General features: G+C 57.0%; 1 protein-coding gene across 12 annotated transcripts in view; it reads left to right on the top strand.

Moving 5' to 3' along the window:
• The window catches only part of TNS1 (tensin 1), a 210,284-nt gene that overhangs the window by 5,115 nt on the left and 177,632 nt on the right, over window positions 1–27,537 (top strand). Inside the window, exon 1 of one of the 12 annotated variants that reach the window (XM_079132547.1) lies at window positions 24,255–24,396. The exons of 9 other annotated variants lie outside the window; for them this stretch is intronic. In XM_079132547.1, the coding sequence (XP_078988673.1) occupies window positions 24,364–24,396 (33 nt within the window). In that variant the 5' untranslated portion in view covers window positions 24,255–24,363. Of the gene's footprint in view, window positions 1–24,254; window positions 24,397–27,537 lie in introns of those variants that run through there. 2 more of the 12 variants (XM_079132551.1, XM_079132534.1) reach the window with 2 other exon arrangements.

Genomic DNA, 27,537 nt, shown 5'->3' with positions numbered 1-27,537 from the left:
CTTGAGCACTCCTTTTTGGCCAGGGGTAGAAGAGTATGGGGTGCTTCTGGGGATGACTATTTGTCAGTCTGTCTCCTCAGTAAGTCTATAAACCAGTGTTTTCAGGTCACAGTCAAATTTTAGTGAACTTGGTTTCAAGGAACTTAGAGAACACATAGATGCTCAATAAGGTTGCCCAAGGTCCCAAGCCCACGTGCCCACATGCTCTCGTGTATGAGAGAAAGAAACATTAGAACCAGACATGGGTGTGAGTGACTGAATGACTATCTGTGGAGATGGGTGAATGGTGAGATCGGGCAGGTGGAGATTCTGGAGAAGAGACAAAGAACCCAAATGGAGGACAAGCACTGGTGGAAATGATGACAGGCAGGGTGGCCTGCTACACAGGGTGCAGCTGTTCTGAAAAGTCTCCCCTTGACCTTGGGGCTCCACCTGGGCCTGAGCTCCTTGGGCGCCTAGCAGAAGATGCAGGAGTGGGGATGGGAGCTAGGATGTGACCAATGGGGTCAAGCTCAGGTATGCTTGAAGGTCAAATAGGAATGGGTACAGGGTGGGACGACATCACCTTGGCAGAAGACTTTTTAAGGGTTGAACAGAGTGAGAAGGGGGATGTGATTTGGTGACTGTCTGCGGCTGGCAGTCAAAAGGAGGCTGGAGGGGTGTCTTCCGTCCTCAGGGTAAGCGTTTGCATGTTCCCAGAAGCTCAGTTCCTGCCAGCTCCCCTTCTCTGGAACTCTGGAAATCCCATTTCACCCCACTCCTCTGCCACAACTGAACCTGAAGGAGTCACGAATGGCCTGGTGGGTCCACAGATGACAAGTCTGCTGACTCTGTTTAGCCCAGGGCTCTGTGGCCCGGTGACTGTGTTGGTTCTGCACCCAGAGGATCCTCGTAGGTCTCCTTTGTCCGCTCACCTACTAGTCCGTCCACCAGTCCACCCAGCTCTCCCGCCAGCCATTCACCATCTTCTCTTCTGCACATCCTCCTTTCACCCCTGAACCTCTCATCTCTCCTACCCATCCACCCCTCTGCGACGAAATGTGTGTGCACAGATGGTCTCATTGAGTGTCTGAGTTATTTCGTACTACTGTAACGACTCTTGAGACTGGGCAATTTAAAAAAATTTTTTTTTTTTTTTTTTTTTTTGAGACAGGATCTTACTAAGTTATCCGGGTTGGCCTCAAATTTGTGCTCCTTCTGCCTCAGCCTCCTGAGTTGCTAGTTTACTGGGTGATTTTTAATGTCAGAAATTTATTTCTCACAGTTCTGGAAGCTGGGACGTGCAAGACTGAGAGCTGACATCTCTCTGGAGGTGGTGCATCATACAGGAGAAGATGAGAGAGAGAAAGGGAAGAGAGAGAGAGAGGGGTGGGGGAGATATCAAAGGAGCTCCACCTCCCAACTCTACTGCACTGGGGATCAAGTTTCCAGCAAATGAACTTCAGGGGATGTGAAAGCCTCTACCCAGAGTCTGTCTGGTCCTCTCCTAGGAGGCTCTGGTGAGGGGGGATCGGATGGTCAAACATCATACCAAGACAGCATGCCTATGTGCCAGGGAAGTGTGTGTGAGCTGTCACCAGGTTCTAGAACTGGGACTGGCCTGTTCTGCCTGGGGGGGTCTGGGAAGCCAGTATAGAGGAGGTGATATTTCAAACAGGGTCCTGAGACATGAGTTCACTGACACAGGGGGACAAGGCCATTTCAGTTGGGCCCAGCATGCAGCACTCGGTGTGCACAGAGAGTAGAGGGGTCAAGCATGGCTGCAGCATAGGGCGGAGGGGAGAGGCAGGTCAGAAGCTGGAGAAGAGGTGGGCCACCCTGGGAAGGGCCTGGGAGGCCAAGCTGAAGCGAGTCACCGCACTGGCTGTGGAAGGCTCTCCAGGGAAAGCTCCATTTTAAACTTACCTAGCACAGGATCGAGGAGGCAGGAGGAGTGTTATGGGACCTGGGACCTGCAGATGGCTCTTCCTCATGTGGTGGGACCACAGAGTTGTGTGTGTGTGTAGGGACAGGGGTGCTGTGTCTGCTGGAAATCCCTCCTCCATTAGCTGGAGCCTGGTTGTCCTTCCCTGTCCCTGACTTCACCTCTACCACCCCCTCAGCCCCAGCCCATAGCCCCAGGAACTCAGGCCCGGCAGGCTAGGAGTTAGCCAAGAACTCACCCTGTGCCGCTGGCTCTCTGCCCTATCCTTCTGGCTCTGTTTCACCTGCTGCCCAGCCCAGGTGTCACTCCCATGGAAGTTGGGCAGGGGACAAGCCTGGCTTTGTTGGGACCCTGAGACCCAGCCAGGGCTGTGGGTCCTGTCCCCTGAAGGTCGCAGCTGCAGAGATCCTGGCTGAGGCCCGCTGGCTCCCTCTCGCCACACCCCCTGGCAGGGTGCCGAGGGGCTGAAGGTGTTTGGCAGGGCTGGCAAGGAGTGAGTGGGTGGGAAGGTACTCTAGGGCCACACTTTCCTGCCTCTTCTCTCCTTGGTCCTCCACCCCAGCCAGTCCCTGCACTCTGCAGGATCGGGACTCTTTGGGACCAAAGCCAGCTCTCCTCCTGGTCGTTGAGTCTCCCTTCCACCCCCTTTCTCTCTGCCAGTCTTTCTTGTGCTCTGCCTCTGTTTCTTCCTGTGTGTTTGTCTCGCTCCTTTTCTTTGTCCCCAAAAGCAGGAGGCAGGAATGGACGGCACCTCTGCTGTGGAAGGGCAGCCTGGGCTGGTGGCTGCCCACAGGCTTCAGGAGTGCACTCACGGCAGTTTTGGTTTTGCCACTCAAGGGCTGTGCGTTGATGAGCCTATTAATAACCTCTCTGTGCCTTAGCTTCCTCCACTGCCCTAACGGCATTTAGAACAACACCGAGGTAGCACCTAATAAAGGCCAGTGGTCATCGTTGTCATTATTACTGCTGAGTGTGTTAGTTCAAGTGCTCTGGGGAATAAGATTAGGGTCACATGTGACAATTATATTGAATGTACCAGGGCAGATGCCTGCTGGAAAGTAAGGAGCCCAAGAGACTGGAGAGCCTCAGCTGCAGTGTCGATCTGACCCTGGGGGAAGGAGAGGGCAGGAAGGCAGGGAGTTGCGGGCCACCTGTGCATTGAGGGAGCTCAGTAAGGCTGATGGAGAACCTGTGGGGTGAAGCTGGCTGGCAAAGAAGTGCCGAGTCTGCCAGGAGCAGCTGCCTCCGTGAGGTCTTGCACTTAGCCAGCGGTGGGAGTTGGGGGCACTGTGGGAGGTGTGACCTCTGCAGACAGCCGCAGACTTTCCAGCACAGCTGGGGCCTCCTCGTCCTGCCCCTGATGCAGAAGGTCTACCAAACGCATTCTCATGGCGTTGCGGGACCATGGGACAGGAGAGGGACCAGGTCTTGGGATCTGAGCTGGGTTGAGGGGTTCCTAAACATCCAGAGTGAGGCAGCAGCGTGGGCCCCAGCATGTGCCCTGCCTTCCAGGCCTGGGCTTGTTCCGCCTGATGGCCATGCAGGTCTCCTGGCTTCATGCTGCTTCCTGGCTGTTGAGTGAACAGCCTTTACCCCATTTGTGTCCCATGGTACAGTCCTGCTTGGTCCTGCTCGGGACAGAGGACTGATTCCACCTGGTTTCTGCTACCTCTCCTTTCTCCTTGGGATGCCTCAGTGCTGAGGGGGAAACTGAGGGTCCTGGGTGGGGGAATTCAGGAATCCCCCTGGACAGAGGCTCCCACCCCAAAGTTCATGCGAGGGGAAATGGGAAGCCCGGCATTCACCTTGGCTGTCCTCTGGGGCTGGCCTGGGCTGACCAGAGCGTGGGCAGGGGTGCCCAACGCAGTCGCCAAGCTGCAGCACCATTAGGGGAATGAAGTTGGAGCAGGAGTGGATATTTCTGGGCACTGAGCTGAGGCCATCTGTGAGAGGTCGGACCAGGCCTAGTCTGGCCAGACTGTCCCCCGCCTGCACTGCCCCATCAGCTGCCTGTCACTGCAGCAGCCGGCAAACTGCATGGAGATGTGTGAGGCACCCAGACGGCCTCTTGAACCCCAGCCACTCAATATGCTAAGCAGGGCTGATTTATTCCCTTGCCTCCTAATGAAGCCATAGCCAGGCAGTGGGGGGTGGGGTGGAGTGCGCGAGAGGCAGCATCCTGGGGGACATGGAGGGCAGGAGTGGTCCTCTTGCATCCTTCTGCAGGACCCCTCGGCCCCCATGTGAGAGGAAGCCGTGTGGCTCAGGGAAGAGGCAGCCCAGTGAGTCCTTCCTGCTTCCTAGCTGGTCCCCTGGGCACACTGCTGGGTGTCTCTGGGGCTCAGTCTCCTCTTCTGTGAAGTGGGGATGGTGGAGCCCCCTCCCTGGGCTGCCGTGAAGAGCCGGCTTCACAGCCCAGTCCACACGCTGGGACACCGTGCGCAGGCAGCCCTCTTCCTGTAGCCAGCATTCTGCCCGGCTTGGCATCTCCTTTCCTTCTTTTGCCACCCTCTGTAGTCAGGGATTCTGAGTCCTGAGGTCAGCTGGGGATGGGGGTAGGAGGAGGAGGTTGTCCTAGGAGCTCCTCTTTGGGGCTCAGGCATTGGGGGTGACGGGTGGGGCAGATGAGCTCACAGAATCATGGCTGCAGAATGAGGGAGGAAAAAGCATGCGCCCAGAGGTCTGGCTGATCTGCCACCAAGAGTGAGCTCTACCATGACTAATCTGCCACCCTCAGTTTTCTCATCTGGAAAATTCACATGGTAACACCTACCCTGCAGGGTTAGTGAGGACATGGAGGGGGCTAAGGTATATAGAGTTGCCAGCATGGAGTAGGTGTTCAATAAACAACAATGTCCTTTTTCCCTGAAAGGGGCCTTCTGGGTCATCTGGTTGACCCCTTCCCTTGCTGACTGGGCCATCAGACTTACCTCTGAAACCCTCGGAAAGGGTATGGGAATGGGGAGAGCCCTCGGCTTGGGATCTCTGACTTGGCAGGAAGTCAGTCAGCGATAATGATAATAAACGCCTTTAAAAACACCCTTGCATATTGCTCAGGACAGCCCTGGAAAGTGATCTGGACAGACATTATCACCCTACTTCACAGACGGGGGGCTGAGACCCAGGGAGAGGCTGGCTGGGTCATGGCTGCCAGTGCAGTCAGGAGTCTCAGCCTCCTGTCACCTCAGCCTGGACATTTCAGTGGGAAGGGGTTCCTCTCATCTCATTGGCCACTTGTAGCAAGAGGCTGGGGTTGTGGCTTAGTGGTAGCACGTTTGCCTGGCATGTGTGAGGCACTGCGTTCGATTCTCAGCACCACATAAAAATAAATAAATAAAATAAAGGTATTGTGCCTCCCTGCAACTAAAAAGAAGAAAAATGAGAGAGAGAGAGAGAGAGAGAGAGAGAGAGAGAGAGAGAGAGAGAGAGAGAGAGGGGATTGTCTTGCCTGACTAGCCAGCGGTCCTTCTCCTGGAACCCCTACCCCCACCCGTCCTGACCTTGAACCTTGAAGGCACTGCCCCCTGCTCCCTCCAGAGCCAAGGTGCATGAGGAAGGGGGAAGCCTGTTCCCTCTTCCTTCTTTGGGGATGGGTGGGGCTAGACCTGTGACCCCCTTGCCCAGCCACTTCTCCCTCAGTTGCCTCCAGTGTGCTGGCACTTCTCTGTCCCCACCTTCAGGAGGAGACTCCTGGCTCAGCTTTCTTGCCCACCCCCATGAGAGCACGTCCCATCCCCCATTCCTGTGCAATCCACCCCCCCTTGCCCCCGCTGCCCTCTGAGCTCTTTAGATGCCTCTGGGGCTGTGAGAACAGCCCCCATCTTGCTTCCCAGACCCAGTGACGGGGCATTTCCAGCTCTGGGGTCTCCCCTCTCCCCTCCTCCACCTCCCCCCATTTATCTCCCCCTCTGGGAGCCAGAGGCCCTTTGTGAAGCTCTTTGTGTAGATTTGAGCTCCCAAGGCCAGGCAGGGGGACAAAGGGACACCCCTCTCCCCTCTCCATTGTCCCCTCTTCCCAGGAGGCCCTGTGTGTGAGTGCATGTGTGTCCATGTCCCAGCCTGGTTACATGTAACCTGAGGGGCAGGGAGGAGTCTGGGAAGGATTCAGAGGTGCGGGTGGTCTTGTGCTCCTGAACTGAGGCGGGGTGGCCCTGGGGGAGAAAGGAGGCTGGGTTCCTTTGAGGAGGGGCCTTCAGGCCTGGCAGCGAGCTGAGATAGGGGCCTTTATTGCCTCTGCTGCCCCTGGGTGGCTGGCTTCAGTCCCCACATCCTCCACCTCCCTTGGCTGTCATTCTATCTCTGTCTCTTTCTCTACGTGCCCTACCTGTCCTTCCCCTGCCCCTTCTCTGTCCCTCATTCTCACCCTGGCATCTGCCTTCCTTGGCACTGAGGAGATACCAGGCAGGCCCTTTTGCCAGCTGCAGAGAGGCCCCTTCGCCCTCTGCCCTCCCCATCCTGGGCTCCCATTCTCCCTGCCCTTCCCCGTCTGCAGGGGCTCCCCTGGGGGTGCTGCCGCCTCCAGAGCCTCAGCCTCCGCCATGCTCCCCTTTACCCTGGCCAGCCCGGTGACCCCACAGTGTAGAATAACCCTGGGTGGCTGGCTGCCTGCTGGCTAAAAATAGGCTCCCGCTGGTGTGCCCTCGGGGCAGTCTGGGGCAGAGGCAGGCCAGCCACCAGAGCCCTCACAGGGTCTCCTCAGGGCGCATTCTGTGGGGACCCTGGGTTCTTCCCACTACCCAGATGCAGTGGGAAGTCTGGAGGACCATTGGTCCCAGTGACTCCTGGGAGGGATCCCCTGGTGCTGGTGGGGGACACATGGGCAGAGAGAGGCAAGTCAAGCGCCAGGATCTACCCGGGACTCCTAGCTGGTGAGTGTGGGGGCCTGAACCCAAGCACAGCCTGTGAGATGGCAGGCACAGCGCTGGGGGTCAGGTGGTGGCGCTGGCTGCAGCTGGAGGGAAGAGAGGAGTACCTTAGGCTGGGGCAGTGGCTCCACCTCTCGAAGCAGTGGCTTTCCCACCTGGAGGTGCAGGGGAACAAAGGGACAATGCTCTCCCCTCTCCTCTTGTCCTCTATTGTTGGGCAACCTGTGCCGGGTTGGGGGGCCACAGGACAGCGGCACCATCTGCAGTCTCGCCTGGCCAGCAGTCTTTTCAGCCCCACCCCCTGGGCCTCTCTGTCCTTTTCTTCCTGGCCTCTGCCTGTCCTCCCCGAGTTCCAGCCTCCATTCCCTTGCTGGTCTCTAGATTGTGGCGAATCTCTCACTCAGGCGCTCTTGGGCTTGAGAGAAGACAGCCTTGCCACCCGCCAGGTGTGGAGGAGGGCAGAGTCGGCAGAGGGGGACCCCAGGCTCAGCTCGGCTCTGCTGGGGCCTCGGGGGCCTTTACATTTCCCAGACGGTATGGTCCTCTGATTGTCCTCATTAACCAGCCTCCAGTTCTTGTTTCGTGATGGCACCGTCTTTATGTCCCAGTCCGGCTTCTTCTCTCATTATGCTTGTTCACCACCCCCACCCAGTCCCTCTCATTCTCTGTCACTCCTCAGATTTGGGAGGGGGCCTTGGCTTCCCCTCAGCGTCTAAACCAGGACAGCAAAGAGCAATTGATTGCTGTTGGCTGTCAGGCTGGGCTGTTTCATGGGCATGACTCGGTCAGTATCTTTGGGTCTTTTCTCTTTGGCTTTTTGGGCACCCAGAATGCCTACTTTTCTGCCAGGACAGGATCAGGCCTGGCTGCCACTCATACTCAGTGAGCACACACTTCCTTTTGGTGGCCACGCCCTCCGCGGTGCCTGGTGACCCGGGCCAGCGTGTCTTGCTCCCTCCCGGGCCTACGCCTCCTGCCTCCTTTGGGTCAGGGCGCCATCTGACTCTCCTCTCGATTCAGGTTCACGATCACCGCCATTCCCGAGGGTGGCCACCAGTCCCGAGCCCTTGGGGCCATGCTGTGAATTGGCTGCTTCTTGGCTGTCCCTAGCCAACTCAAGGTTCTGTGCCCCTGGCCTTGGGTTTCCCCCTCGCCCATCACTCTCCAGCTCCCAGAATTTTGACAGGGTTGTCAGAGGTGATAATCAGATATTTAACAAGTGATTCCAGGGACTGGGCTGGGAGGCAGCATTGGGGCCCTGGGGCCCCCTGCTGGGCAGGGACTCTGCCCTTTCCTTGCTGAGTTGGAGCCTGGGGTGTGTGTGTGTGTGTGTGTGCGCGCACACCATGGCTACTTCCCTGCTAGAATGGAAGCACTTCACAACTGCAGTGACTGTGCTGGATCTGCCCCCTGAACATCCTTCCCAGTGTCATTTCCTTTCCTTTTTTTCCCTCCATGATTTATGCATTAATGAGAGAAAGGAAAACAAACAAATAACAACAACAAAAACCCTTGACTACGGTTTTGGTGGGGTTTTAAAGTAAACTCGTGTCCAGTCTGCCCCAGTAGTCCATGTCACCTCTCTGCTCAGGCATGCTCCCCTGTGGAAGTGTGGGTGGGGCCCCGGGCAGAGAGACAGCAGGAGGATTGCTCCTCTGTGTCCACGGGCTGGACCCAGATGCAGGCTCCCTCCACGCTCTTCTTTCCAGACCAGTTGTCTAAGGTGAGTGGAGGCCACCTTGAGGCCATTCATAGGATGGTGCCTGAGAGCAAATCTTGAAAAAATCTTGAGGGCTTGAAAATAGGCGAAGGGAGGAGGTCAGACATTAGGAAGCACTTCCTCATCTGCCAGGGTGTGAAACCAGAGAGATGGGATGTCCTGGAAGGCTGTGGATTCTGTCTAGGAAGCAGAGGGTCACCTGCCCTGAGTCCATGCTGTTGATAATCCGGCTCCCCTGTGGGACTCCCCTGCTCTTTTTGTCTACAGAAAGATTCTCCCCTTAGGAGGCAGGGTGTCCCTTCTGGGGGATATGGGGAAAGACCTGCAGAAGGAGTGGGAGGACTGAAGGCATGAGGAATTCTTGGGGCCCAGAAAGAGACCCCAGCCTGGGGAGAGGCCTCAGGAGTTCTCTTTGGTGGTTTGTAAAGGAGTATTAGGGGTGAGTCTCACCAGGGGTGGCCTGGCTGGGGAGAGTTCTGAGGGATGGGAGCAGCTGCCTGGATGGGAAGTGGCCCTGGTGTCTCTCAGGGGATCTGAGACGGCCTGGGTGAACTCCTCCCTTCGGCTATTTTCAAGCCAGGGTTTTGGTTTCTGCAAGGGAACTCACGGAGACGGCATGGGGCCCCGTGAGAGCGGAGGTGCGGGGCTGGGGAGGAAGGCCTGCCTGCTTTTTTCCCAGGTGTAGGGGCTTCGGATGCTGAGGCCGTGCAGAGGGATGAAAGGCGAGGGCACAAGCCTCAGCTGGGCTTGGAGGAGGAGCAGGTGGGAGCCGCAGGTGGAAACGGGCCTCTCTGGCAGTGCGGTGCCTCCTTGGAAGTGTGGCCTGCTTCCCTTATTGAACGCTGCACTCAGTCCTGGCCCATTTCCTCTGGCTGGTCCTTTACAGGGAGCCCTGCACATCAGTCCCGTGCTTCCTCCTCTCTCTCCTCTGATGGAGAAGCAGCCTCCATTTTCCCTTTGCCTGGGTCCCAGCCTCTCCCTGTGTCCACGGACAGTGGGGGTGAACTGGGTGTTCCAGACAGCAGTTCTGGCCCAGGGTTCTGTCAGAGAGCACTGTCCGGTGGGCATGCTTGGGCAGCGTGCAGCTGGCAGACCTAGCAGTTCACCTGGGGGTGAACTTGCCCAGGGCACCCCTCCTGCCCTGGGGTCTTGAGATATTTGTCCAGGAGCTCCTGAGGGCACCTTGATGGATTGCATCGGTGACAGGCATTTCCATGTTTAATTTAATTTTAATTTAATCTGCATGATGACCCGCATGAAGTTAGGATTCTTGTCTCCATTTTGCAGAAGAGGAAACAGTGGCTCACAGCAGGAAAAGAATCTTCCCAAGATCACATAGAGCATAAGCGCCAGACCCAGATTTGGATCCTGGCCTCTGTGCGGGCTTTGTATCTGGCGCCTTCTCTTTGGGAGGTCAGAGTAGGGACAATGGAGGTGATGCTTCTCCTGTGCTTTTCCTGGGGTGTTCTCAACAATGGGGAGGTAAAGGCAAACACCCTGGTACCCATTTTGCAGAGGAGAACAGTGGGGCTCCTGAAGGGACTGGGCCCCAAGCCCGTCCATCCACAGAACCAGAAGAGTCCGGCTGCGATGGAGTGGGCTGCCTGAGGGACACGCACCCGGATCTCCTCCTCTCTAGCCGGCCTGGGCCTGGGCTCGTCCTGCTCTGCCGTGAAGTTACCAGACAGAGTGAAAGCAGAATGTGCCGGAAGCTGGATTCAAATGGATTACAGAGAGGGTCTGGACCTTTAGGGTGGGAAGAAGAGGAAGTCAAATTATACCATTCAAGTCAGGGGAAGAAAGTGGAAGTCTGCTGCTCCAGGAGAGCCTCCAGCTCTGATTCGGGGGGTGGCAATTTTACTCACATCTGAGACAGGGTCCATCCGGGCACTGAGGAATCAGCTCTCCTGCTTCTGTGGAGTGGTGAGGGACTCAGCTCTGGGTGGGCTTGCCGTTCCCCAGGAACTTGTTCTGGAACAGACCCTGCTGGGGCCCCCTAGGCAGGAGCCAAGGGCCATGAGATCCTTGGCTCTGGGCATCTGGCCCCTGATCACAGAGGCTGCAGCTGCACCCTTAGGGTTTCAGCTCAGACCCCCTCTGGCTGGGTCAGTCCCTTCTGTGATCTGAGCCTGGAGGAGGGAGCGGAGACAGGAGTCCCTAGGAGCCCTGAGTCCCGCAGTTTCTAGAGCCCGCGGATGAAGCCATGACTATTTGATTTCGGGCCTGGTTTCCCTGGCTGGCCCGCTGCACCCTATGACTTCTCTCCTCTCCTCCCCCCACTCAGGCTGCCCTGGCTGCTCTTCACAGGGTGGGCAGGAGCGTCCACCGCCTGCCTGGCCGCTTCTCCTGCGGCTCCGTCCTGCCCTCTGCGTGGCTGGTTTCCTCCTTGTTGCTCCGCAGGTGTCCTCTCATTTATTTGACCCAGGGGTGGCTGCCCCGCGGCCTCTGGCTCTCCCTCCCCTCTCACTGGGGGGCTGTTTCTTTCACTTGTCCTCATCATCTCAGTCCTGCAGCCACCTGGGATCTGCCCCAGTGATCCGGCTCCTCGTGCCCTGGCTCCTTCTAGTTCTTTGGGCATCTGGAGGGCACCCGCTGAGGGCCCTGGACTGAGCGGGGAGTGGGATTGTCCTCAGGTCCTATTCCAGGACCCCCTCCTCACACTGCAGAAATACTGGTCTGGTAATGGGCCAGGAAAGAGCCCAGTGAGGTGACCCAGGGGAAAGGGACAGGGGTGGCAGTGAGCTTCGAGGGAGGAGAACAGGGGAGGGGAGGCCGAGGCTGGACTGAGAGGGGGGCCTGATAATCCGTCTCTCTCTGTCCCTGTGCCTCTCTCTCCTGGGGTCTCTAGCCGGCTGCCACTCCCGGCCACCGTCTCTGCCTGTGTGTCATCTTGGTTCCTAGCACAGAAAGCTGGAAGTCAGTGTCCCTCCCACGGTGCCTCCCACACCCAACCACCCTCTCTGTCCAATTCTGGGGGACAGACCAGCCAGCAGGCCGGCGTCCCAGGAGGGGGTGGCGGAGCCTGGGCGTGGTAATTGTATTAGCGAGTGCAGTGGGGCTTCCCAGACCAACGCAGGTCCTCCCCTTCCCTGTCCTCCTTCCTCTCTCTCCTCCGCTCCCTCCATTCATCTCGCTCTCTCTCCCAGTTCCATCCGAATCAATTAGACAGTCCCCGCTGTAATCTCATTGCCGGGCCTGGGCACAGTCCCAGCCGCCCAGCTCCCAGGTCTGCGCAGCCTCCACACTGGGCCCTGCGGTGGTCAACCCAAGGACAGAGGGATGACTTCAGGACCCCTGCCCTTTCTTCCCCACCTCCAGCTGCGCAGTGAGGGAGTCATGGCCCCGGGTTCCCCAGTGGATCGATAGCGCCATCAGGCCAGGCCTCTCCCGCTCCTCCCCCACCCACCGTTTATCATGTCAGCTGCTGGGTGGTGATGGAAGTCATTTGGAAAGGGGCCCAGAGGACCAGGGATTCTCAGCCTGGAGAATAGAGAGGAGTGGGGGTGGGGGGCGGGGGCTTGAATAATGAGCCGCCAGTGTCTGAAGGCATTTGTTGTGCAGAAGAGAGTGGCCATGCTATTCTCCTTCCCCAGGCAAGGCAGACTAAGAGGAAATGGTCTGGAATGTGAGAGGGAGGGATGGAGGTTAGATATCAAGAGGAACTTCCTTCGTGTCAGAGATCAGAGATCTGAGTTAGTGGTGGTGAAGGAAGAGAGGAAGCATGGACTTACATCTTTGGGGTGCCTCTTGGAGAAGACATTGCCTCCCCTTCACCCCTCCTCTCTGCTCTCTGGCTGCAATGTTGTACTATAAAAAAAAGCAATGAACCAGAAATGGAGGCCTTGATCCAGTTCTTGCATTGTACTTTCTAGCTGTGTGACCCTGGCAAATCACTTTTCCTCTCAGGGTCTCTCTCTTTTTTTTTTTTTTTTTGGTATGGGGGATTGAACTCAGGGACACTTAACCACTGAGCCACATCTCCAGCCCCTTTTTGTTTTATTTAGAGACAGGGACTGACTGAATTGCTTAGGGCCTCGCTAAGTTGCTGAGGCTGGCTTTGAACTCTCGATCCTCCTGCCTCAGCCTCCTGAGTCGCTGGGATTACAGGTGTGGGCCACTGTGCCAGGCATTCAGTGTCCTCTTGTAAATCAGGGGTAGGGAAAGGATCAGGGCTTTTCCAAGTTTAACTGGAGTTGGTACTGGATATTGGGGAGCTGTTTCAGAACAGGGACACAGGAGGTCCCTGTTCAGGGCCTGAGTGGAGTGGAGATGCATGGAGACTTTGTCCTCCTGGCTGCAGTAGCAGCAAGAATCCTGAACATGACAATCCTTCTGGCCCATGAACCAGTGGATTTGGAAATGGGAGAGGCCCTCCTTCCCTCCATCCCTTATTTTCCTCCATTATCATGCAACCAACCAACTAGCAAACTTACCACATGACAGGCACCATGCTAAGTATTAAGACAGGAATGATTGACAAGTCCTCTAGAGCTGGCAGGTAAAGAAGAGACCGTGAAGAAGTGAGCAGATACGTGGTCGAGCTAAGTGATATGAAGAAATGAACATTCTGGTGTCACCCAGGGACAGGGATGCAGGGTGTCCAAGGACTTTAATGGGGTGGGCAGAGGAGGATTCTCTGGGATTCCTTGCCATTAAAGTCCACATGAAATGGGGCCCAGCTCAGCAGGAACCCCTGTTCTGTTGTGTGGAGAGAGGAGCAGGGACTGGATGTGAGCTCCTGACTGATTGGTTGTTCACCCCTGAGCGCAGCTGGTGAGATCCATCCCTGGTGTTGGGGCTGAGGGCTTTGGAAGCCCAGCTTGGGAGGCTACGCCCAAAGGAGTCGGGGAATCACTGAGGTAGAGGGTAGGGAAACTCTACCTCTCTGGTTGTGAGCGAATGGTAGATGGGGGGTAGCAGGGGGACTGCCAGAGTTGTCCCCTCTAATGGAGAAGGGCTGGGAGGTCCCAGGGGAGCCGTGTGTGCACATCTCTCTCTGGGTGTGAAAGTGAGACTCAGAGCCTCCGATCAGATGCCCAAGTGATTCTCTCTTAACAGGAGCCTCCTTTGTCCCGCCACAGACAAAACCAGCCAGGGGCACTATGGCCATGACGGCTTGGGACAGAAGAAGCTCTGTGCCTACTCTGGGCTTGGTGGGCCCTTCTCCTGTGGGCTATCCCAGGGGGCCAGGGGGCCGTCACCTCCTCTCTTGTTTTTGCAACACCTAAGTTGGCTGCCTCTGGGAAGTTTCCCATTCTTTCTTGGCTTGTCTTTCCTGATCCTGGGAAAACCTGGGGAGAAGGGCCCAGAGAAACCCCCTCCCTGCAAATATGGCCTCCATCCCCCCCCCCCCCCCCCCCGGCTGTGGGGCTGGAAACTGCCTGCTAGTCTGCACTCTGAATCCAAGTCTCCGCCACATGAACATGAGGAAGGCGTGAAATAGTACCTTCTCCTTCAAGCCCTGGCCAGACCTGGCACAGCCCTGTGGTCCCATCTTGACTCCAGCTGAGAAGAGAAGGGAAGAAAGAGCCCAGGATCAGGGCTGGGAGATAGGCGGGAGTGGATCCTGGAGAGGGCCATGTTGCATAGGCAGGGGGCCAAGAAGTCCTCAGAGCATCAGTTAACCCTGAAGGTCATCTTCTGCATGGTGACCAGTTCTTCAAAAGTGTCACTGAGGAAGAGCTCTACAGCCCACACAGGGAGCTGTGGAGCGGTCTGTATGTGGGTCCAACATGAGGCCCCTCTGACAGACAGGACCTGTCCAGGGTGGCCTGATCCCTTCCTCACGCCATATACACCTATGATTCATGATCCCTGCGCCTGGTGTCTGGTCACTTATGAGAAGCCTTTCATTTTTGTCCTTGAGGCTCAGGGGCCTGGAGGAGAGACAGGAGGGAGGGAAGAGGTACCAAGCACCTACCATAGCTGAATGCAGTTTCTGGTGCTCTGAATGCTTTGAGGTAGAAAAGGGATCAAGACTTGGAGAAGACCTTTTGGAATTGGAAATCCCTTACTCCCTCTGGCCCCATGGGCTTAGTGAAAGCAAAGAGAGTCCTCACTAGGACCCTCTAGGAAGTTCTCAAAGGGCTTCAGGAGGGTGTGGAGGCTCTGTACATATTACCTCAGGATTCTGACCTCTCCTGGAGATGAAAACAGAACTGGGGCAGGATTACCTTGACTTTCATGGCTTGAAACACCTGTCGTGAAGCTACCTGGGGCACAATGGGGCCAGAGATAGTGAGGAGAAGGCTGGGGAGACTCTTCAGGCAGTAATAGGCCTGACCTCAAGTCAGCCTTAGGCTCTTCCCTCTCTCCAGAGGGTCCCTGGCTTAAGGTACTTCTGGATGGGAAGAGCCCTTCCCACAGGATCTTCATGTTGAGAAGGGCTGGATCCCTTTCCTTTCCACCCTCCCTTCTGCCTTCTGTGTTTGTGGAGTATCTTTCCGGCCCTAAGTGCTGAGAAGATTTTAAGAACCTTCTGAAAGCCTGGTGCAGTGGCGCATGCCTGAAATCCCTGCAACTCAGGAGGCTGAAGTAGGAGAATTGCGAGTTTGAGGACAGCCTCAGCAACTTAATGAGATTCTGTCTCAAAATAAAAAAGAAAGGGCTGGGGGTGTAGCTTGGTGATGGTGTACTCCTGGGTACATTCCCTGGTGTGGTAGTGAATCCTCCGGATAGTCATCTTGCCTTTCTACCTCAGGCCGGTGGGAGGGGCGGAGGCCCGGGGGGGGGGGGTGTTGGGTTGGGGGGGATGTCAGCCAATTTTATCTGAAAAATTGCCTCCTGTTTTAAAAATCCAAGGGATTCCTTTCAATTAAAGTTCATTCCACTGTGGATCAAACCCCATTTTCTCTTTCTTTATGCCTCATCTATTTTCTCTGTCCCAAGGCGATGGGGGGCTCTGGGGATTGAAGGCCACCTTTAGGCCTGCAGCAGGGTTAGGCAGTGCCAGGCCCTTTGCCAGGAATGGTGTGCACAGACAAAGGCAGACTGCTAAGGGCGAGCTGGCTTTGGTGAGGGTCACACTACCTCTCTCTCCACCTACTTCTCTGAGCCCCCTCCAGCTTTCACCCAGAGTTCTTATGGTGGTGGGGGTGATGGTGGTTCCCTGGCTTGGGGATTCTTAGCGGGTGAAGGGCCTGAATGTCTATCTTTCCCCATCTCAGTCTACACACCAGCATCCTCCTCCTCCTTTTCCTGGCTGGCCTGGCTCCCTATGTTCCTGCCCAGTGTCTCTCAAAGTGCTGGACCTTGTTAGGTGGGCAGCGGAAGCCCACCTGAAGCAGGGCCCCAGAAGTCTGCTGCTGCAGAGGAGAGACTGGGACAGGGTTGAGCCAGTAGGAAACTCTCAGGCCCTCAGCCTACCTGTTGAGAAAGAGGCCCCGGCTGGAGCAGGGGAGGAAAGGGGCGGGGAGACAGCATTACAGGGAAAGACGGCCCTGAGATGGTGCTGGGGGATGGTTGGCAGGGGTCTGGCTGGCGCCCAGCGGCCTTGTTGCTGCGGAAGAGGCCCGTGCAGCTCCTCCGCCCCCTTTCTCTCTGGGCTTGGCTCCTTGCCTGCCAGCTTCTCGGCAGCCACAGAACTGGGGGCAAAGCTCCCCGCCCAGCTCCGCTGGTCTGCTTGTGGGTCTGTTTCTCTGTCTCTGTTGCACCCTCCATCTCTCTCCAGAGTCCTGCACCTCCGTGTCCCCCGCTCCTGTAGTTCTAGTATCTCAATATGGTGACCCCGACAACATTCCTGAGAGAACCCCATCCACTGTTCACCTGAGCGCCGCAGAGGAGGGAACGGCTCAGTGGGGTGGCGGCGACGGGGCCTGGCAGAGTGAAAATGGGAAGAGGCGCGCCCCCACCGTAGCAGCGGGAGGTGCAGCCTGAGCCCGAGGCTGCGCATCGGCTCTGCAGCCTCGCAACCTGTTGGGGTACTTTGGGTCCTCTGAGCGCCCACTCCGCGAGCAGGCTGGAGAGCGATCCCACCGGGAGTCGGGTGTGGTCAGGGTCAGAGGTGGGCGGTAAGACAGCTGGTCCAGTTGTGCAGTGTCCCCATGCGCCTTCCCGGCGCAAGGAGGTTTCGCTTTGGTGGTGGAAGCCGGAGGCCTCTGTTTAAGTTAATCACATTATGCTCTGGGGAGCAATATGGGAATTGGAGTGAGATCTGGAGGGAATCCACACACGCACGCTCACACACTCACTGCAGCGTGGGGCACAATGCTGCCGCCGCCGCCCGGGCTCCCACCGCTGCAGCTCCTTCCCGCAGGCGGACGCCGGGAGCTTGGCACCGCCTCTGCCGGGTCCCCACCGCCTCTCCGGAGCGGCTCCCCGCCCTCAGAAGTTCCTGGGGTGCTGCGCCCGTTCCTTCAGCTGGCCCGGGAAGCAGGCAGGCAGAGGCTGAAGGCCAGCACGCCGCCGCCGAGGGGAACCGAAGGGGAGCCCCCAAGGGTGGAAGCGCCCTGCCTCCGCCTGCGCCCCCACTGGGGCGCTGCGCGAAGATGGAGCCAGGTCGGGACCGTGCCGCGGGACCGCCGCCCTGCTTCTCCCGCTAGAGGGTGCAGGACGCCGGGGCTGCTCCTCTGGGCTGAAGATCCCGGAGACCCCAAGCAGGGCGTTCGCCTTCCTCTCCTGCATCCCTGACTCCGCGCCCAGGCGCAGCCGGTACTTCTCTCTGACCCCTGAGCCCCAGGCGCACACTCTCGGGGTCAACATGACTCGACTGAGCTGGTGCTTCTCCTGTGTGATCCGATGGGGCAAGTACTTCTTCTCGTGCCTCCTGCCCCTGCGCTTCTGCTTCCGCAGCCAGGTAAATGCCTTCTGCCGCACCTGGCACCTTCCAACCCTCCAGCCCCCCTCCTCTTCCGCCCCAGTCTCCTAGGCAAAGGATTTGATTTATCACCCTCCCATTCTTAGGGACACACCATCGTGGCATTGCCAGTCGGGCTCTCAACAGAGTTTGGGGACTCCTGGGGAGTCCCTGCCCCAGCTGCACGGATCCAGAGCGATCGGTAGCTGTCCCTCTTCCCCAGCGCACAGCCCTCAGCATCTTGGGTTTGAGTTGACAGTCTGAAGCCCCACAGTCTTGGGAGAGCCGGGAGATTTGGATATAGAGGAAGGTTTCTGGGGGTTTTAAAGCCTTCTCAAATTTCTGTGGGAAGAGGATGTGTATTCTGGAAATGCACCCCATCTCTATTCCCAGACTTAAGGCCTGGAGCAAAAGTGAGATGAGAACAGGGACTGGAGCTGCTACAGGGTCCCCAGAGGGGGAACTCCCATCTCTTCAGGTGGATAGAGGGAACAGGGAACTGGACAGGTAGAGAGGCAGCCAGGCCCCAGGCAGGGAGCCGCAGCTGGGTTTGTGGGCAGAGGAGAGGTCTAGCCTGACCTGCCTGCTGTAGGTGGGTGTCCTGGATGAGCATCTTTCTCCCTGGGATCCTTGTAGAGCAATCCTTGACAGTGCCTTCGGGGTGTGTGGGGTGGGGAATGTTGGCTGGAGGGTGGAAGTGGGGACATAGTCATAGGAAACACTGCCAGTAATCTTAAATTTTCCCCTGGAGGGGTAGGGGGACTCCAAGAGCATGATAAGAATCTCCAGGGCTAGGATTCCAGGTTCCTGGCTTTTGGACCCGTCTCTTCACTCCCTTGGGGATCCAGGTGGAGCCCGGATTTGGGAGGAGGACTGTACCCCATTCTGGTGAAGAGTGCCAGCTATGGAGCCAGTCTGCCTGGCTTGGAATTCTGGCCTTCCCAGTTATTAACTGTGGACTCCAGCAAATTTACATAATCTGCCTCTATCTTAGTTTTCTCATCTGTACAATGGGGACAATAAAAATATCGGCATCATTAGAGTATGGCTAGTATTCAGTGAGAAAATACATTTAAAGTGTTTAAAATGTGCCTGCTCTGTAGTAGGTGTTCAATAAAAATTAGGGATATATTCATTATTATTGTCCCCTTTTTCAGAAGGAACCTCCCTCCCTCTTGTAGACCATCAGGCAGGTTAGGGATGGAGAGATTCCTCCCAGTATTCATTCTTCCCATCCAAATGGATAGGAAAGATTCTCCTACTCCTGGGGAACTTGAAGTTCCAGATCTTTCGTGAAGGTGCTTCCTCTGAGCCTCAGTTTCCCTCTGCCATTCCGCAGTGGGGAAAGGTGCCAGCAGGCTTCTGCTCCAGTTACCCAAGGTATGCTTTGAAATCTTCCAGCAAAATGCATCGTCCCCAGGGATTGGCTGGGAGGCAGGCGCTGCAGCTGAGAAGTGCTGGGCTGGAGCCCCATCCACATTCCAATGGGCTCTGAGTTCAGATGCTGCGAAGACTGGATTTCCAGATTTGGAAAAAAGCAAACTGCAGTGGGAAATGGCCAGCCAGGACCAGGTCAGTGGACCCTAGGTTGCTTAGCAATTTCCCCTCCTTATTTGCAGGGGTGGAGGATGATCAAGCTAACTTGCCCTGCCCTCCAGCTCCTGGGGGGCCAGGACTGGAGTGGGGAGCTGACCTCCCCGGAGGCTGCAAGCTGCCTCCTCCAGCCTTTGAGGGGCCTGAATCAGGCAGGAAATTACAGCTGAGGAAGAGATCAAGATCATGGGACTGAGCTCCGGGTAGGATCTTATTAAAAATGGTGGAGATTGGGTCCAGCCGCCCATTCCACCCAGGGTGCTGATGGAGAGGAGATGGGGGAGGGGGGTAATTGATGTCACTATGTTTCTTTTTGTGTCAGCTGGGGAAACTGAGGCTTGGACTTGATCTGATTGGAATTCAGTCTGTCCTCCCAGGGAGCAGGCAGATTTCTGGAGCGCAAGGGAGTAACCTCGGTCTCAAAGGGATGATGGATGTGGGAGCTGGGGTAGGACTTCCTCTGGCCATGTGGGGCCTTGGTAGGCACTGGGATCAAGTGGTGGTGCTCCAGATTGGTGTGCCAGGGTTCACTAAGTGGGCACAGACAGGACGGAGTCCCCATTCAGGCCTCGGCTGTACCTTTGTGCAGTGAACATCTAGTGTGTGGTATGTAGGGGTCTGAGCTTCCCAGATCTCAAAGGCTGAATATGGGTGGGGGGAGGGGAGGCAGCATGCTTTAATTGGAAGGGAGGCTTCAGGCTCCCTGGGGAGTCAGCCAGTCTCCTCTTGACCCATGTAGTAGTAGCACTGTCCTTGATGTCCCTCTGTGTGTCCCTGCTCCTTGCCCCCACTGAGCCAGACCCGTGCTGGGCAGGTGACCCCCTTCTTGGAGCCACAGTGCCAGCCCTTTGGTAGAGGAGAGGACAGTTAACACGTCACCACAACACGGGTACAGAACCTCTTGTTCCTGGGTGATTGACTGCATCGTTCCTGGAACAGGGAGAAGAGTCCCCATCCCTGGGAAATGTGAAACTAAATCCTCCAGGTTCCTCCATCCTAGCTGTGGGACTCTAGCAAGTTGCTAAACCTCTCTGTCTTTGCACCTGTAAAATGAGGGTTGATAGGTGTAAAAGGATATGAACACCAATTAATTAATGTTGATCTTTCCTGGGGCAGAGGCAAAGTGGCAGAGTCTAGGGACAAGAGAGGGTGGACCCAGGAGCTGAGACATGGTGCCAGTCCTGTGGTTTCCTCTGTTGGGTTCTGCAGGGGTGGCAGTGAGGAACCAGAGTGCACGGCACCCTCCGCAGGCCTGAGGGAGGTGTAGTATGTCCCAGGGGACAACACTGAGAGCCTTGCTTTGGCTCTACGGTGCCCATTCAGCGGGGTGCTTAGGAGGAAACTGGGACCTGGAGTCTCGAAAGGAAACCGGAGTCCTGCTTCTGACAGCTGTGTGACCTCAGGCAAGTCGACCAGAGTGCAGTTGTCTGTTAAGCAAGTGGGCAGCATGGGTGAGAGGTGTCCCAAGATCAAACTTCCTGGCAGATGTTTAATGTGTCCTCCAAAGAGGAGGAAGGGGAACAAAACAAAACGAAACAACTCAGCCAAAACCTTAAAATTTGCAATTTTTGTATTTATAAAAATTTTATATAAAAATATAGATTTGGGATTTCTCATGTCAGATCCAAAGAGTTGACAATAGGGATCGTGTTGCCACATGCCACTCTGCCTGGAGCCAAGGGGGGAGAGTATCTCCTTTAACTGGGGTCTGCCCTGTCCAGATCCCCAGAGCCCCCTGGCCCGCCCCCTCAGCTAACTTCCCTCTGGCCCCTGAAGACTCTTGCTGTGATCTTTGCCCTAGCTGAACATGGAGGCTTTTCTAGTTCTGATGTCCTGTGGCCTTCAGGTTCTGTGACCAGTGGTGACAGAGGCAAAGCTCAGTGCCATAAGGGATGGCTAGATAACCGGAAAAACTTTCTCTTGCTTTGCAGTACTGGGGACGGAACCCAGGGCTTCAGGCATGCTAGGCCAGCGCTCCACTGAGCTATCCCCACAGCCCAGGAAAACTGTGTGAAGGACAAGTTTCAAATGTTAGGAAGAATGGGCTGAGCAGAGCTGGGGCCTTAGCTTGGGAGGTGGCACTGGAAGGACCCTTGGAGACCCCTGGCCTGGCCTGGCCATTTTGCAGGTGGGGAAGCTGAGGACCCGAGAGGGAAGAGCCAGCTCAGGCTCCCCGGCCATTAGCTCGTTCCTGTCACACTGACTCTCCCTCTGCTCTGCTCAGTCACCTCTGGCCCAGCGCCAGCTCCGGGGCCCGCAGTCCTGCCTCTGTTTCTTCAGCTGGTTACACAGTGGAAAGGAGGGATGAGGAGGAGCCAGGGAGGTCTCCTGCAGCAGAGGGAAAAACTGAAATTAAACCCGAACGTGTTGCTGAAATGTCTGGGTGGAGGAGGTGGGAGGGCATAGGAGGTGGCTGGGTTCCGAGGCTTCTGGGATTGCCCACCCATGTGTACATGTGGGTGTGCTGCACGTGAGGTGACGGTCCAGGCACAGGTGGGGCTCCTGGAAGAAGCAAAGCATCTGGAGAGCCTGCAGCCTGAGAGAGCTCAGAGGCGAAGGGCTGGCAGCAGGAAGACCTGGGTGCCGAAGATAGGTGGATACGGCAGGCAAGGATGCCCAAGGCCCATTCAAGGGGGAGAGAAGGAAGGTTTGGAAGGAAATAGTAGATGCCAACACTAGGGAAATCGCCTAGGCTCCACTGATGGACTTGATTCATTCATTCTTCAACCCTGCCTGGTGCCTGCTCTATGCCAGACTCTAGGGACATAAAGCACAGGACACGTCCTTGTCCAAGGAACTCACCTGTGTGAGGGTGGGGAGAAGACATCTGACTGAAGGAGGAGGAATGGGTAACAAGCTGGGAGCAGGGTCATTACACACAGTCAGAGACACGGGCAGGGCAGAGTTTGACATTCGACAGGGAGGATGGTCATTAGGTAGCAGGAAGGACTTCCTGAAGGGAGAGGTTAAGGCATAGGAGAGGCCCCCTTGGACTTGGAAGAGGGATGGGGCGATTTTAGAGGCAGGGTCCTCCAAGGGAACCCCCAGCACCAGAGTTCTTGGCTTGCCTTCCTGTCCCGGCTGAGGGGACTGAGGTAGCAACAGACCTAGGGGCAGTCGGGTCCCCTCGGGGTGCCAGACAAATTGGAGTTGCTGTGACTTCGTGTCACTGTGACTTTGTCTTTGGTCTGGATTTCCAGCATTTCTGAGAAGCTCCAAGGTGATTTCTCAGAACTCCCGAGATAGCTGCTTGGAGGCGTGTCTCAGGAAAGCGCCAGCAGCAAAGGGCTGTGGGGGCAGGCAGGGGAGATGAGTGGAACGGGCTCGGGTACTAGGGCTGTGGCAGAGCCCTTGAACTTGAGGGGCTGGAGAGGCTGGCCGGGTTGGTGGTCATGGGATAGGGGTAGGCTCAGAGCTCTGAGAGAGTCAGTCGTGCTCCATGCTCCAGTCAAGGGGCAGAGGGAGGCTGTGCGGGGATCTGTCTACAGACACAGCGTGCTGTGGGGCCAGCTACATGTGGAACACTGATCCCTTTCAGTATTGGCTGTCAGTTGAACCCCAGCAGTCTTGGGAGTGGGGGACCTGGGACAGGGTGGGCAGGCTAGGAGCAGAGTCTTTCCCAGCTCCATAGCTCTGCAGAAGGATCTTGGGAAAGGCGGAGAGGGAACCCAGATGCCTCACTCTAACTTCTTTACCAGAAGAAGGACTCTTAACCAGGCATCTTAGAGGACCAGAATTAGACACCTCACTTCAGCGTCCTTCTCTGCCTGCTCAGAATCACCAAATAATGACAATTAGTCCCTTGTGCAGTGCACAACCCGGGTATCTGAAATCGGCAGCCTTTTCTCAGCTGAGGAGTCAATGTTCCCCTCTTGTTCTTGGGGCTTCCAGGTAGATAGCTTGGCTGGACCCTGGTCGGGAGCCTGCACATCTGGCTGGGCAGGTCCACACGAGACCCAACCCTGGGGTTGCCTTGTATGTGGGGCTGCCAGAGAGTGGAGCAGCATGGTCTCAGGTGGGTGGGGGAGAGAGCAGGGATATGCAACCCTTCTTCCTGGTGGCTCGGGGTATGTGTGTGCTCAGGAGCCCAGGCCAGAGGACTTCCTTACTAAGTTACTCAGTCCAGGAAAATGGTCTCCATGGCCTACTCTGGGTGGGGCCCTGTCCTCAGCCTCGGGTTTGTGTGGTTGGACTGCGTGTGCGTCCACAGAAGGGCGTGGGGCTGAGCCCTCTCTCCCTCCCCAGGACAGCTCCAAAGAGCAGAGCAGTGATTCACGGGCCCCCACCCGCCCTCACCGGGTCCAGTCATGGCCAGAGCTCAAGAAGGACATTTTTTGATTATTTTCTTTGGGTGGGGGTGGGGGGTGCATCCAGACAGTGAGGGCCTGGGGCGGAGTCTGCCGGATCCCCCCCCGCGTGGCTCTTGGGAACACACTTGGGTTCTGTGCTTCATCTTCTTCCCACCCTAGACACCAAACTGTTGCTCCTGGGCACAGGCGGGGGAGCAGGTTGGAGAGGGCAGGGGGCAGGGGCAGGGGACACCGTGGGGAGGGAGGGAGGCAGGCGGGGATGGTGGGAGGCAGAACCGGGCCCTGGGAGGGGGCAGGAGGAGGAGGAGGAGGAAGTGGGAAATGCAAACCAAATGTTGGCCCAGGGTACAGTCAAGAAAAACAGACTCTCGCGGGAGCCTGGAGCGGGGCTCCCTTTCAGAAGGGCAGGAAGGGCTGGGACAGATGTTTGGAGGAAAGAAAGAAGGGGAAAAAAAAAGAAATAGGAAAAAAACTGGAACCGACTCCGCAGCCTGGGGGCAGCGCCATGCTTGCAGCGGTCTCGCGGGTTCCTCCTGTGTCAAGGCCTGTCCTGGCTCCCCGCTTGCCTGTGGGCACCAGGGTCTGTTCTAACTGTGTGTGTGCCAGTGGGGGTGTGCTCTGCGCCAGGAGGGCATGCGAGTGTAGTGGGGGCCGCGGGAGGCCGAGGGACTCTGGGCGTGCACCCTGGATCCGCCTGCCTGTCCACCAGTGGTCTGCAGGGGTCCAGGAGCCAGGACCCTGGACTGGGCTGCAGTGAGGCTCAGACCCCAGCCCTGCCAGCCCCAGATCGGGCAGTGCAGGGGGAGCCTCAGGGTTCGCAGGGCTTGTGTGTCTGGGGGGCTGGCATCAGGGGGCCCTGCCTGTGGTAGCTATCCCTTTGCCTTGTCCCCTTCACACCCCCTGCCAAGACAAGCTCCTGACCCCCAACGCCACCAGTGGAGCCTGGGAGGAGGGAGGAGAGAGGAGGCTGGGACAGGGGGTGGAGTGGGGGAAGGAGGAGGAGGAGGGAGGGAGGGCTGGAGGCCGAGAGGCCCGCGGATGCTGTCTGGGCGAGCAGAGGACTCCGCGCTCTCTTCTGCCTGCTTGGTGGGCGCTGGGAGCTCCGGGGAGCCCCTCCGCAGGCGCCTGTGTGACCCAAGGGACAGGACCCGCTGAAGATGACGTGGATCTGTCTGTCCTGCATGCTCTGGGTAGGTCGGGCTGCTCCAGCTCTGAGGTCCCCCACCCTGCGCCATCCTGCAGCTGAGCCCGGGCGGGGTGGTGTTGGGGTGAAGTCGTACCTCCAGGACAGACAACTGAGCAGCTGTCAGCCCGAGGCCTCTACCCTACCAGGGCCCAAGCTCTGGGTCTCCGGGTCACGACCGCTGCTTCTTGGGTCCAGGTCCTGCAAGGAGATAGGAGTGGGAGTTTCTTTCTCTTTAGAGCCTCTCCTGTCCCCCTCCTCATACGGGGTGAAAACTTCCCACTGCCCCTGGTGGCTCAGTGCAGGAATGTGAGGCGGGGTCTGTGCTGGGGCCTGGGAATGGGGAACTCTCACCTGGACTCTTAACTCTGGAAAGCTGGGTTGGGGGATTCCAGACTCCACACTTTCATCCCTTTTAGACCCAGTTTCAGCTTTGATCCATTGCCATCCCTGTCTCCATAGCACCCCATCCTTAGCGAGGCTTCTCCCACCCCAGGGGAGGGGGCATGGCCTGCTCCCCCCTCTTTTCCCCTCAGGAAAGACTCAAGAAGGTGGAGGGGGGCAAGGGTGCCTGGAGGGGTGGGCAGACAGTTGTGGGGCCACATGGTATGAGGGTTAAAGACTCGAGGCCAGTCCTGGGCAGAGGCTCCTGGGAAAGGGGGGATGGGGGAGGCTGACTCTTGAAGAAGGGGTGGGGGCGGGGGCAGGGGCAGGCAGAGACCCCTTCCTCTGAGAGGCTCCTGAGGGCTGGGAGGAGGCATGCGCAAGGTCAGGAGGGCGAGGAAGTCATCCCTGGCTGAGGTTAACATCGGCTTCAGAGTGATGGCTGGTTTGGGGGAGGGGCTTCAGGCCCGGGATCCAGATGTGGCCTTTCCTGCCCCTTTCCCTGTCTGGCCAGTCCTAGGAGGGCCCAGGCAAGCCCAGGCTGAGGACAGCTGCGGGAAACTTGGGCAACCAGGTGTACTTGGTGCAGAAAAGGGAAAGGTGGAGGAGGGGCCTGGAAGGAGGGGTTGGGGTGGCTTGGGGGCGGGTGTGGGGTGGGTCTGAATGATAGATTGGAGTATCCCACGCCACCGATGCAGCCAACAGCTGTGGTTGGCAAGGCTCCTGTTGACATCTGTAAAATGGGAGCCTTGGCCAAGTTCATTTCTGATCTGAGGATGGAGGTGGGTCGCTGGGGAGCCCCTGCAGCAGGAAGGGCCGCAGTTAGATCTCTGGGGTGCTTGCAGAAAGGGCCATATTGACTGCTTCAGCTGGGAGGTGTGGGGGTAGCGCTGTAGGGAACTGAGGCGGCTGAGGACTGGGATCACAGAGAGGCAGGCAGGCGACTCTGCGGCCCCCTGCCTGGGGCAGTGCCTGGCACGTAGAGCTGGGAGGGGTGCTGGTGCCCAGGGCAGGTGTAACTGCTGCCTCCTTGGGTTTCTGGAAGACCAGAAGAGGCTGCATCCTCCCCTGGCTTCTCTTCCTCCCCTCTTTCCTAGAGTCCCACCTTCATCCCTTCCTGCTTACCCTTCTGACCAGGGGAGGGCTCCCGGACAGAGGGAAGAGTCCGGGATGCCAGGTTCTTGCCCCGTCTCCAGCCGCCTGAGCCAGCGGTACCAGTTCCCTTCCTCTTCCTCCCAGATGGGCCTCGGCTGATTAGGGTGTGTTTTGGCAAAGGGGCAGGGGTCAACAGAGTCCCTGGGGACTGTGTGGGGAGGTGGCTTTTGCTTTGAGAGGCTCCTGGTGGAGGGAGGCAGGCCTGGGCTCAGATTCCAGTTCCACCATTTACCAGATGGGTAGTGTTGAGTAAAATGGTTCCCTGACTGAGCCTCAGTTTCCTGATCTGTAAAGTGAGTGTGTGTGTGTGTGTGTGTGTGTGTGTGTGTGTGTGTGTGTGTGTTACACAACTTACATGGCTGGGAGAGGATGGAGATAATGCATGTCAAAGGATCGGGCAGCCAGGCACAGAGTAGATGTTCAGTAAATGCTGGTCCTTCCCTCACTCCACAACCTCCTGCTTGGCTCAGGATTTCCATGTATTCCAGACATGAAGCAGGAGGATCCCCCAGGGAAGGGTATGGCGGGACAGGGTCCTGCTCCCTGCCTGACTTCTGGCAGCCCAGGACTCCACCCACTTCTGGGGCCAAGAACTGGCTGGATCTTAGCCTCAGGGAGGTGAATCAAGGCATGGTTTGGAGGAGATGGAGCTTGTGCCCGGGATCGGGTGGACGTGTGCAGATGTGCTCACACGTCCCTGTCTGGGGAGTGCTGCAGATGTTCTCACAAAGCCGTACATCTGTAGCACAACGTTCTAAGCTCTAGGAATAAAAATCACTTTATTAGCTGAAGAGCAGAGCTATATATTATGCATAACTTGATTTTTTCATCAAGTGCTTCCATTTGCAATTACATAGTCAAGTATGGTTTATTTAGAAAATAATTACACGCCTATTAATTGAGGCGTTTTGGTGTGGTGCGGCTGGAATGAGCGCGGCAGGCCCTTCCTTCCAGAGGGGCTGGCTCTGTCCTCAGGAACTGGAAGGGGACTCATTATGGTGGTCCCCAAGGTAGGGGCTAGGGACCAAGTGCAGCCCTGGCCCTTCCCTGAGCAAGCTGTGTGGTCTAGGGCTGCTCACTTGACTCTTCTGGACCTCACGGACACTTGGACACTGTTCTCCAAGGCCACTTCCAGCTGCAGACAATGATGTGCTGTTTGCTGAGCTGGTGTCCTGCCCAGTGCTGAGCACACAGTTTTGTCAGAAGGGTCCTCGTGAGCCCCGGGGTTTCTTGTGTGCAGTGCTGCCAGGTGGATCCCAGTCTGTCTCTCCCTTTCTGAGGTCACTTTCTTTGCTTTGGTTCATCTGTCAGGGCCTCCTGACCATGGGTTTGGGAACAAGGGTCTGAAAAACGCTTCTTTTACAAAGTTAAAACAACAGAAAAAAAAAAAAAAAAAAAAGACACGTGAGGCACAGACTCAGGGAGAAATCCTTCCCTCCCGCTTGCCACAGTGCTGAGGGGACGTGCAGCCTGCTGGCCTGCAGTGCCTAGGTTTGATCCCGGTACCCCACTTGGTAGCTCTGGGACACTAGCCGAGCACTGTCACATCTCCGTGCCTTGGTTTTTCTACCTCTGTAGGTTTGTTAGATTTTTTTTTTTTCCTTTGTGA

Source organism: Sciurus vulgaris (genome assembly GCF_902686455.1).
Source record: "Sciurus vulgaris genome assembly, chromosome: 3".
Classification (NCBI taxonomy): Eukaryota; Metazoa; Chordata; class Mammalia; order Rodentia; family Sciuridae; genus Sciurus; species Sciurus vulgaris.
Note: the sequence above shows the minus strand (reverse complement) of the source record. Positions and strands in the feature narration are given on the sequence as shown.